Source organism: Schistocerca serialis, chromosome 5, assembly GCF_023864345.2.
Source record: "Schistocerca serialis cubense isolate TAMUIC-IGC-003099 chromosome 5, iqSchSeri2.2, whole genome shotgun sequence".
Classification (NCBI taxonomy): Eukaryota; Metazoa; Arthropoda; class Insecta; order Orthoptera; family Acrididae; genus Schistocerca; species Schistocerca serialis.
In genome coordinates this window covers 244,173,633-244,186,465 of record NC_064642.1, presented here as the reverse complement: position 1 = coordinate 244,186,465, position 12,833 = coordinate 244,173,633, and the positions used below count along the sequence as shown (strand labels likewise).

Sequence of the window (12,833 nt, the reverse complement as noted above, 5' to 3'; positions counted from 1 at the left end):
ATGTGTCAGAAGTGGTTCGGAAACCATGTTTAACTGACTGTTTAGGTCAGCTGAAAAATACCACTTCCAATAGGACTGTGCATAGGAAAGTACTGCGGCTTGTCTCGTGATGAGCCTGGTGAGGATGTGATGTTTGGTATTGCAAGCATTCCACTATGAGCTTCATGAAGCGCTCCTAGTATGTACACTCCTGGAAATTGAAATAAGAACACCGTGAATTCATTGTCCCAGGAAGGGGAAACTTTATTGACACATTCCTGGGGTCAGATACATCACATGATCACACTGACAGAACCACAGGCACATAGACACAGGCAACAGAGCATGCACAATGTCGGCACTAGTACAGTGTATATCCACCTTTCGCAGCAATGCAGGCTGCTATTCTCCCATGGAGACGATCGTAGAGATGCTGGATGTAGTCCTGTGGAACGGCTTGCCATGCCATTTCCACCTGGCGCCTCAGTTGAACCAGCGTTCGTGCTGGACGTGCAGACCGCGTGAGACGACGCTTCATCCAGTCCCAAACATGCTCAATGGGGGACAGATCCGGAGATCTTGCTGGCCAGGGTAGTTGACTTACACCTTCTAGAGCACGTTGGGTGGCACGGGATACATGCGGACGTGCATTGTCCTGTTGGAACAGCAAGTTCCCTTGCCGGTCTAGGAATGGTAGAACGATGGGTTCGATGACGGTTTGGATGTACCCTGTACTATTCAGTGTCCCCTCGACGATCACCAGTGGTGTACGGCCAGTGTAGGAGATCGCTCCCCACACCATGATGCCGGGTGTTGGCCCTGTGTGCCTCGGTCGTATGCAGTCCTGATTGTGGCGCTCACCTGCACGGCGCCAAACACGCATACGACCATCATTGGCACCAAGGCAGAAGCGACTCTCATCGCTGAAGACGACACGTCTCCATTCGTCCCTCCATTCACGCCTGTCGCGACACCACTGGAGGCGGGCTGCACGATGTTGGGGCGTGAGCGGAAGATGGCCTAACGGTGTGCGGGACCGTAGCCCAGCTTCATGGAGACGGTTGCGAATGGTCCTCGCCGATACCCCAGGAGCAACAGTGTCCCTAATTTGCTGGGAAGTGGCGGTGCGGTTCCCTACGGCACTACGTAGGATCCTACGGTCTTGGCGTGCATCCGTGCGTCGCTGCGGTCCGGTCCCAGGTCGACGGGCACGTGCACCTTCCGCCGACCACTGGCGACAACATCGATGTACTGTGGAGACCTCACGCCCCACGTGTTGAGCAATTCGGCGGTACGTCCACCCGGCCTCCCGCATGCCCACTATACGGCCTCGCTCAAAGTCCGTCAACTGCACATACGGTTCACGTCCCCGCTGTCGCGGCATGCTACCAGTGTTAAAGGCTGCGATGGAGCTCCGTATGCCACGGCAAACTGGCTGACACTGACGGCGGCGGTGCACAAATGCTGCGCAGCTAGCGCCATTCGACGGCCAACACCGCGGTTCCTGGTGTGTCCGCTGTGCCGTGCGTGTGATCATTGCTTGTACAGCCCTCTCGCAGTGTGCGGAGCAAGTATGGTGGGTCTGACACACCGGTGTCAATGTGTTCTTTTTTCCATTTCCAGGAGTGTATTACTCCGGTGCTCCTGATGTGTTACCAAGGTTTCTGATGACACGGAGGCCCTTTCATAGTCAGCAAATAAAACGATTTTCTTACGAAAAGACTTCCAGAGGACTGGATAATGTACAGTGGATCAGAGATATTCAACAGTAGTTTCATTGTAATAAAGTAGTCAGTACTTCCAGCACGTGTCTTTGAATTGTCTGGTACGGATTCTGAGGGTCTAACCGCCACTAGCTCCACAAATACCATGTCGTGATTCCTAAGTAACATGGTAGATCTAAGAGTATTTAAAATTGTAATACAGAAAATTGATATTTACTTCCAACAGGTTAGTCGGTGGATTTTCAGGATAGATTATTCTATCTGGAACACAGAAAGGCAGCCACTGGTTATGCCTTTATGAAGCCAGTGTTTCAATTACTACTATGGTTACAATTTGCACTGTGCAATCTGAACTGCAGGTTTAATTGTAACAGAAATAAATGAATAAAATAAATATTGTTTTCTTACTTGCGCTGCTTGATAACAACGTAAGCTGCTTTCAACTAGATGTTACGCGATGAAGTTATTCGCCAGTAAGGCCATGAAATATATAGCTGTTGGGAAGTATTGTTACGTCACGTAAGTACTCCATTAGCACGAAAATTACCACAGATATTTGTGGAACACGCTAAATTTCACGAATAAGCCAGGGTGACCGCGGCTTGAAAATGTTGCCATAAGTAGGAAATTAATGTGTCACTTAAAGTTTCATCAGCGCAGATTTGCCGGGAAATTGAAGGGTAAAATGCTTCGCTTAGTCATTAGCTAAAAGAGGAAGCCAATTTCTGCGAGCAAACTCATTAAGATGAGCGCGGAGCTCGATTAGCCGCCAGCGCGAAATTAGGTCGGCAGAGCGGAACATCCTCCGTAATTAGTTCCACGAGATAAACTGGCAGCAGTACCGAAGGAAAACTAGCGCCCAACTGTCAATCAGGAGCCATGTGGGAAATGCCTACAAAAAAGTGAGTAGAAATGATATATGGATCTACCGTCCTATACCGCTCGTATTTATTTCTAGCAGAATACTGAAACATAGTGTCAGTTCAAACATTATGACTGTCCTGGAACAAAATAACGTTCTCCGTGGAAATAAGAAGTGTCTTTGAAAACATCCATCATGAAAACCGTAACTCCCTTCGTCTCATATGATACCCTCAATGTTATTTGATAGAGGTAACTAAGTTGATTCGGTATTTCTAGACGTTCGAAAAGTTTTTGATCCAGAACGGTTTCTACAGAAAAACGCCGGCCGGTGTGGCCGAGCGGTTCTAGGCGCTTCAGTTTGGAACCGCGCGACTGCTACGGTCGCAGGTTCGAATCCTGCCTCGGGCATGGGTGTGTGTGATGTTCTTAGGTTAGATAGGTTTAAGTTGTTCTAAGTTCTAGGGGACTGATGACCTCAGATGTTAAGTCCCATAGTGCTCAGAGCCATTTGAGCCATTACAGAAAAACGTTCCTGTCGGACAGATAAGCAGGTTTCCGACTGGTTCGAATTTTCCGTGACAGGCGGGACGCAGCACGTTATGATGAATGGAGAGCCATCTGCAGACTCTGAAGTAACATCTGGTGTGGCACAGGGGAGTGAGATACGACCGCTGTTGTTCATGTTACAATTAATGAATTAACGTATAATATTAGTTGCTTTTCATAGGTGATACAATTTGGAACGCACCTGTCTAAATTCTTGATTGTTAATAAGGACTTGGCTGCACAATGCAGCTAGTACTACGTTTCTAAATACCTAATTGCTATCCGGACACTTAATTGATCTCCCTTTCTTCAACTATGAGTAACTTGCGTCGTAGCATAAGCCAATCGATTTCGGTGCACGAGACACTAACACAGCTCCAGCGAAAGGAGAACAGGTCTGCAAATTAAACGTAATGTTATTAAAACTATTCTTTGTCTTGAGCTACCGTAAGCGACACAGACTCTTCCAACTTCGTCGTATTGAAAATGGAATAATGATTGTGTACAATCAACAGGACTCGGTAGTGAACGTGTCGTGTAACATAAATTTCACTATAAAAGTTCGTAATGATTTTCTTTTTGTTTTCAATCACGTTTTCAGCTCATTAACTAGCAGCGTTACAGCGAAAAGAATATCCCCATAGATCTTGCACCCTAAAGCTATTAATTGAATTCAAATTTGCTCCTTTGATTTTTCAGTACAAATAATGCTTCTAACATAGTTTTCCAGTAATATGGTGTATGTTTGATGAAGATGCTAGTCGGATCAGAGGAGGTAATAAGACTTCTTTGCTTCAAACTCAAAGTGCTTGTAACAGTATGAACTGGATGGTATAATAATCGCTATATGGTTACTGCTCTTATTTTGGAGCTCGTACAAAATGTATTCGTTGTTCTGCTAATTCATAATAAAACGCAAGCCGATGTTTATCAAACTTGTACGCGTTCGCTCGGAAACAGCGCGCTCGCGAACACGAAGACGCTAGCGACGCTTCTGCCATCTGTTGAGAGCGTGCTTACCTTGATCATGCCGTCTCGGGCGCTCGCCGGGCCATCTGACGGTTGGCTCCTGTAACAGCAAGTTGCAGTCATCAGATACAGAAAGTATTCTGTACTGCAAACACAATTAATAATAACAAAATTACATGCTGCATAATTTCTAAGTACCTATAACAATTCTAGGAACAGAGTATAAAGTCTTTTGAATTCACCGTGCGCAAACGAAGTCTGTGTTAGGAAACACACTGAATGTACAGGGTGTTACAAAAAGGTACGGCCAAACTTTCAGGAAACATTCCTCACACACAAAGAAAGAAAATATGTTATGTGGACATGTGTCCGGAAACGCTTACTTTCCATGTTAGGGCTCATTTTATTACTTCTCTTCAAATCACATTAATCATGGAATGGAAACACACAGCAACAGAACGCACCAGCGTGACTTCAAACACTTTGTTACAGGAAATGTTCAAAACGTCTTCCGTAAGCGAGAATACATGCATCCACCCTCCGTCGCATGGAATCCCTGATGCAGACTTGGAGAATGGCGTATTGTATCACAGCCGTCCACTATACCAGCAACTTCTCTGACGCTGACATTAGGGTTATAGTCAACTGCACGAAGAATTGCCTCGTCCATTGCAGGTGTCCTCGTCGTTCTAGGTCTTCCCCAGTCGCGAGCCATAGGCTGGAATGTTCCGTGCTCCCTAAGACGCCGATCAATCGCTTCGAACGTCTTCCTGTCGGGACACCTTCGTTCTGGAAATCTGTTTCGATACAAACGTACCGCGCCACGGCTATTGCCCCGTGCTAATCCATACATCGAATGGGCATCTGCCAACTCCGCATTTGTAAACATTGCACTGACTGCAAAACCACGTTCGTGATGAACGCTAACCTGTTGATGCTACGTACTGATATGCTTGATGCTAGTAGTGTAGAGCAATGAGTCGCATGTCAACACAAGCACCGAAGTCAACATTACCTTCCTTCAATTGGTCCAACTGGCGGTGAATCGAGGAAGTACAGTACATATTGACGAAACTAAAATGAGCTCTAACATGGAAATTAAGCGTTTCCGGACACATGTCCACATTACATCTTTCCTTTATTTGTGTGTGAGGAATGTTTCCTGAAAGTTTGGCCGTACGTTTTTGTAACACCCTGTATTTTTTTCTGAGGCAATAGATAATATGTAACATATTACGTTACTTATTTCCATAGACTGTAACATCCTCACCAACAAAATGTTTTGGTTATTTTAGACACCGAATATGCTCTGCCTTTTCAACAATGGCTAAATTTAGCTAATTCTGCGTGTGACGAATTTACTCAGCGCATTTAACGCCTATTTTGCACGCTGCATATCAATTTGTATTTATATATATCATGCGAAAAGTGTTTTCTTACACCACAATTTATGTAAATGGTGTTTAGCAGCAGCTGCGAGAAGTGGCCACGACAAGAAAGTTGGATCTGTATCCTTCCTCGCAAAAATATCATAATATAAATTAGCACACTGTTCAAGAGCAATTCACTAGCAATAAAATCAGTTTGTCTCGTGCTGCTTATTGATACATACCTTCGTCAACGTTTTTAAAAGTTTATCATTAATTTTTCCGGCATCCATGTCACACAAACCGCGTAACAAAAGAGTTTTTATAACTGAATCACGCGGTCCTGGGCATTCGGATGTTTCACACAGGTGGAAATAGTTTTCGCAGCACCAGATGCAACGTTAATAATGTATCTTTGGGAAATATGAATGTAAGTATCGATTATTGCCCTGATAATATTCAGAATTCTTCGAAGTTTACGTCTACACCTACATCTGTACTCTACAAACTGTATAGCGCATGACGGAGGGTATTTCTCACAGTATCATGTATTACTTTACTTCCTCTTCCATTCGCAATTGGCTGGCTGGTAAAATGATTACTGTAGTGTTTCTGTGCGCGCTGTCTAGTTTTGTTTTTCCGCTCACTACGGAAATGATAAATAGTCTTGCAGCATATTCCTAGATTACTCACGTAATGCTAGGTATTGAAATTTTCTGGCCAGACTTTAGCGGAATAGCTAGCGTCTATCTTCCAAATGTCAGCCATTTCAGGTTTTGAAACATTTTATTTTTAAATTTTATTTTATTTCGTTTCAGGCAGGGCTGATTTCACCAGATACAATTATTGCATAAAACAAGACAAACAGGATATTCGTCTGATTTCTTTACAAAATATAAACTATAATTGAAAGATAGTTTGGAGTCAACAAAGTACATTAGTCTGGTTGCATCTTACAATAAAATTACGAAAATATAACAGAAAATACACATACATAGCGAAACATTAAAGGTATCCTCAAATTTTAAAGTGAAATGGCAAACGCATTTGGCTACGAAGTTATTCATGGAACTAAGAGCTACTCTAAGAGAAAATAGTCATGAATTCTTAAAATAGTCTTGCACACACACATAAAGGAAATAGTAGCACTGAGTGCAAAGTTATTTATGATACTTGAACGGGGCATATGAGTTACCCGTCGAAAAGTTCTTCCCTGAGTCTGTTCATATTGATTCTACATTTACTACCAATCTTCAGAGTGTTGTCGGTGATGGCTTGCATGGGTTTCGAAAAAGACGATCGTGTGAAACCCAGCTCGCGCTGTTCGTCCACGAGACTCAGAGGGCCGTAGACACGGATTCCCAGGTAGATGCCGTGTTTCTTGACTTCCGCAAGGCGTTCGATACAGTTCCCCACAGTCGTTTAATGAACAAAGTAAGAGCATATGGACTATCAGACCAATTGTGTGATTGGATTGAAGAGTTCCTAGATAACAGAACGCAGCATGTCATTCTCAATGGAGAGAAGTCTTCCGAAGTAAGAGTGATTTCAGGTGTGCCGCAGGGGAGTGTCGTAGGATCGTTGCTATTCACAATACATATAAATGTCCTTGTGGATAACATCGTAAGTTCACTGATGCTTTTTGCGGATGATGCTGTAGTATATCGAGAGGTTGTAACAACGGAAAATTGTACTGAAATGCAGGAGGATCTCTGAATCTCAATGTAGACAAGTGTAATGTGCTGCGAATACACAGAAAGAAAGATGCTTTATCATTTAGCTACAATATAGCAGGTCAGCAACTGGAAGCAGTTAATTCCATAAATTATCTGGCAGTAGGCATTAGGAGTGATTTAAAATGGAATGATCGTATAAAGTTGATCGTCGGCAAAGCAGATGCCAGACTGAGACTCATTGGAAGACTCTTAAGGAAATGTAATCCGAAAACAAAGGAAGTATGTTACAGTACACTTGTTCGCCCACTGCTTGAATATTGCTCACCAGTGTGGGATCCGTACCAGATAGGGTTGATAGAAGAGATAGAGAAGATCCAACGGAGAGCAGCGCGCTTCGTTACAGGGTCATTTAGCGTTACGGAGATGATAGATAAACTCCAGTGGAAGACTCTACAGGAGAGACGCTCAGTAGCTCGGTACGGGCTTTTGTTGAAGTTTCGAGAACATACCTTCACCGAGGAGTCAAGCAGTATATTGCTCCCTCCTACGTATATCTCGCGAAGAGACCATGAGAATAAAATCAGAGAGATCAGAGCCCACACAGAGGCATACCGACAATCTTTCTTTCCACGAACAATACGAGACTGGAATAGAAGGGAGAACCGATAGAGGTACTCAAAGTACCCTCCTCCACACACCGTCAGGTGGCTTGCGCAGTATGGTTGTAGATGTAGATATTCAATTGCCTTATTCGCTGCCCCTAAGCCCGAATATTACACTGTTAATACTCGTCGGTATTGCGCACCTGTGGGTTCAGCACTACAGGTTTAGCGTTCTCATAGGCTATCAAGCTTGAAGAAATGTATCAATATTGTGCCAGTTGCATCCTTTTCTTAGCCACAAGATTAACGAAAAGAGACTTCATTGGTGCTACGTGGTGCAACATTTTACCTTCAATTGTATTGACGTCCTAGCCTCAGGATTAATGATATCACATTTTAAAGCAAATCTTCGCTGGTTATGAGTGACGCAATATTCACCTACAATCTGCAGAACACGACAAATAGTATGTGTGCCTCCTATCTGCGCAAAGACATCTTCTTATAAAAAACTCAGATCAGAGCGTTATCTTGTACATTTTGTAATCCGAACCCTAACTCTTGTAGTGTTATTTATAATTGTAACTCATTGTACTCACTTCGTTGTATTTTTTAAAAATTCATTCACCTTGGTTTACCACAGCTAAGACAATCCGTATCAAATTTTTTTCTGGTGGTCAGGAGATAATGTAAGGTTCTCATATGTTTCCTGCTATTGTAAATAATTCACCTTTACTGTGCTGGGACAGAGATAAATGAACGCACTGCGAAGATTATTGACTCTGTGTGTGGTTTTATCTGTGGTTGCCTTGCTAGACAGTCGGTTGGCCAGCGCTGGGAAATTCTGTGAGGCTTAGTAGCTGTGTTTTTCAGAGAATGAGATCTTTATTTGTGAATCTGGGAGGAGGAATCTGGAATACTTTATTATGTAGATGAAATCTCGTTTATATTGATGGAGAATTTTAAAGGTACCCTTGTAGTTTCTTTGTAATGAGAGAATTCTGCAATTGTTAGTCTACTTATGTTGCACAGTCTTTTTATCAATAATTAGATGACTTAATATCGATTTTCTTTAAAGTAAAACCACCTCCATAATTCATAGTAAAGTTTGAAATAATCTGACACGCGTGCATTGCACCTTACGCCACGCGCAGTAACACACTGTTTCTGACAAAAAAAGATTACATTATTTATCTTGAACTGCTACATTTGCTTTCGAGAATGTCGGTACTTCACAAAAGCAGCATGCTGAGCAAGAGGTACGTCACATTTAAGGACAGATCTCCCTTTACATTATTGTGCAAAAAGTGTGTAGTCGGAATTGTCAGTTGTCGTACTAGCAAGCAGATGATTTTTCAGTGAACAGTGTTGGTAATTTCAAACAGTCATTTTCTACCGAGAAGCGTAGTTATTTTTATTGTGGATATTCGAAGTTAAACATTGCACTTCATATCACGCAACAATCATGATGTACTTCCATACTGAGCTTTAGTTATATTGTTTTCTTTGAACATGCGATTAGTTCATTTTTGCATTTTGTTAGATTCAGTTTCTTTGTTTCAACATTTGCATTTGATGAAGTTTATAGTTTTATTTTACGACACTTTTCAGGTGCGCAACACAGCTACCAACCAACAGCAATTGAGTACGATGTTACATGACAGGAAAGTTTTTGAAATTAATATATTCAGTTTTCTCTCATATAGCCAATATTTCGTAGAAAGTTTACAGGGAGAGGGACAACCCATTCCCATGGCAGTTGATGATATTGCTGTAGCTATAGCCACTTGTGGAGCACGTGCCTCAATTTCTGCTACCATTGCTCGAGCTGTGTCAAGAGAATTCTCTCTCCTCTTTGCTTTTTGCTACAGCCTTTATCCCGCATTGTGCGCAGGGTTGGCAGGGTTAAGTACCAATCTGGTATGGTTAATTTTAAGGAGTGGCTGGATGCCACCCCATACCCCCTGGGACGGAATTAGTGTACCCCAGCTGTCTGCATCTAGTGTAAATCGTCAAATAGTGTGAATGTGTTGCAAATGTCTGCGAGTCGTGTAACTGAGGCGGGACTTGGGAACCAGCCCGGTATTCACCTAGGAGGATGTGGAAAACCGCCCAAAAACCACATCCAGGCTGGCGAGCACACCGGCCGCCGTCGTTAATCCGCCGGGGCCGGCGCGCCTACCCGAGTCCAGGAAGCAGCGCGGGTCAAGAGAATTCTCTCTGCCTTTGTTAACAATGCAAAAGATATTGCACCGCGTTTTACACTGGTATACTTACAAGATTTAGAATATGTGCCAAACAAAGCCCCAAAATAGTCTACAAAGCCGTGACTTTGCCCTTGGTTTTTTTGGCACTCATGGAAATGGATGACATGTGGCTGGAGAATATTCTTTGGACGGACAAGGCACATTTTACTCTGCTCGGTGCTGTGAATGCACAGAACTGTCGCGTATGGTCTCGCAGGTCTGTTAGGTGTACAGTGACATCTGCACTTTATAAGGAGTGTTTCCACCTTTGCGACACCGCAACAGTGTTCACTCCACTATTTTCAAGATTGATGGGGTAACATTTCAAGTCGCTTACCAGGTGAAAGATTTGCTACTAGAAACCTTCGCTAACGACAGCATCATCTCTAGGGAATTTCAAGATGTGTGCCCTTCCAGATCCTCCGACTATAATCAATGTGACTTCTGATTGTGGGGATATCTGAAAGATCGTGTCTGTCAAGGATGTATCCGGACCCCACCTGACCTGAGTGATAGCATTCGTCGCTCTGATTCCACCGGAGATGCTGCGAGCAACTATCGACCATGCCGGATTATGGATGCAGCATGTTGCTGAGTTGGGAGACTATGCTGAACGTAACTTGTGACCATATCCTAATAAGCGTGACAGAACCACCATTATGTAGTTGATCTTCCCTCTTCTTTTCCTTTATCCAACCACGTTTTGGATTCTTACAGCGCCATATTTTCATCTAGTGGCAGAAAGTGAAACTATTATTGCTTTCAGCATACTCCACGAGCGCACCGAATAATGAACATATCTACGACGTATATAGCCCAGACTGTAGCACTTGGAACAGCGTCAGTTTAATTATAACCATCCCCTATTAACAGTTATGGCGTTAACTTTCAACATTATAACTTGTTTACTTACTTTTTCCATCTGTTTTGTTTTCATCTGAGCACCCCTTATATGTGGACAGGAGAAAACGGCCTGCCAGTCACTTAGCTATTTTGCTCACCCTCTCGTAAAGATTACATAAATGAACGGATAAATGAAAGAAAATTAATTTGTCAGTCTATTTTGCTAATGATCCTTATCAGTCATGATGTAAGTAGTGGCTTCTGGAGCTTATAATTTTATAGATACACAGGATGTGTGCAAATATGTCATGCGCTTGTCAGGACTCGCGCGTGGAATGTCCGTGATGGATTTCACACGCCCCATGAACCATGGACCTTGCTGTTGGTGGGGAGGCTTGCGTGCCTCAGCGATACAGATAGCCGTACCGTAGGTACAACCGCAACGGAGGGGTATCTGCTGAGAGGCCAGACAAACGTGTGGTTCCTGAAGAGGGGCAGCAGCCTTTTCAGTAGTTGCAAGGGCAACAGTCTGGGTGATTGACTGATCTGGCCTTGTAACAATAACCAAAACGGCCTTGCTGTGCTGGTACTGCGAACGCCTGAAAGCAAGGGGAAACTACGGTCGTAATTTTTCCCGAGGGCATGGAGCTCTACTGTATGATTAAATGATGATGGCGTCCTCTTGGGTAAAATATTCCGGAGGTAAAATAGTCCCCCATTCGGATCTCCGGGCGGGGACTACTCAGGAGGACGTCGTTATCAGGAGAAAGAAAATTGGCATTCTACGGATCGGAGCGTGGAATGTCAGATCCCTTAATCGGGCATGGAGGTTAGAAAATTTAAAAAGGGAAATAGATAGGTTAAAGGTAGATATAGTGGGAATTAGTGAAGTTCGGTGGCAGGAGGAACAAGACTTCTGGTCAGGTGACTACAGGGTTATAAACACGAAGTCAAATAGGGGTAATGCAGGAGTAGGTTTAATAATGAATAAAACAATAGGAATGCGGGTAAGCTACTACAAACAGCACAGTGAACGCATTATTGTGGCCAAGATAGATACGAAGCCCACACCTACTACAGTAGTACAAGTTTATATGCCAACTAGCTCTGCAGATGACGAAGAAATTGAAGAAATATATGATGAAATAAAAGAAATTATTCAGATAGTGAAGGGAGACGAAAATTTAATAGTCATGGGTGACTGGAATTCGAGTGTAGGAAAAGGGAGAGAAGGAAACATAGTAGGTGAATATGGATTGGGGCTAAGAAATGAAAGAGGAAGCCGCCCGGTAGAATTTTGCACAGAGCACAACTTAATCATAGCTAACACTTGGTTTAAGAATCATGATAGAAGGTTGTATACATGGAAGAACCCTGGAGATACTAAAAGGTATCAGATAGATTATATAATGGTAAGACAGAGATTTAGGAACCAGGTTCTAAATTGTAAGACATTTCCAGGGGCAGATGTGGACTCTGACCACAATCTATTGGTTATGACCTGTAGATTAAAACTGAAGAAACTGCTAAAATGTGGAAACTTAAGGGGATGGGACCTGGATAAAGTGAATGAACCAGAGGTTGTACAGAGTTTCAGGGAGAGCATAAGGGAACAATTGACAGGAATGGGGGAAAGAAATACAGTAGAAGAAGAATGGGTAGCTTTGAGGGATGAAGTAGTGAAGGCAGCAGAGGACCAAGTAGGTAAAAAGACGAGGGCTAGTAGAAATTCTTGGGTAACAGAAGAAATATTGAATTTAATTGATGAAAGGAGAAAATATAAAAATGCAGTAAATGAAGCAGGCAAAAAGGAATACAAACGTCTCAAAAATGAGATCGACAGGAAGTGCAAAATGGCTAAGCAGGGATAGCTAGAGGACAAATTTAAAGATGTGGAGGCTTATCTCACTAGGGGTAAGATAGATACTGCCTACAGGAAAATTATAGAGACCTTTGGAGATAACAGAACCACTTGTATGAACATCAAGAGCTCAGATGGAAACCCAGTTCTAAGCAAAGA

At 43.1% G+C, this 12,833-nt stretch overlaps 1 protein-coding gene across 4 annotated transcripts in view; it reads right to left on the bottom strand.

Annotated features, from left to right (window-relative positions):
• The window catches only part of LOC126481662 (FH1/FH2 domain-containing protein 3), a 650,693-nt gene that overhangs the window by 594,349 nt on the left and 43,511 nt on the right, over positions 1-12,833 (bottom strand). For all 4 annotated transcript variants that reach the window (XM_050105589.1, XM_050105590.1, XM_050105587.1 and 1 more), the window contains exon 6: positions 4,134-4,182. In XM_050105589.1, the coding sequence (XP_049961546.1) occupies positions 4,134-4,182 (49 nt within the window). The remainder of the gene's footprint in view (positions 1-4,133; positions 4,183-12,833) is intronic.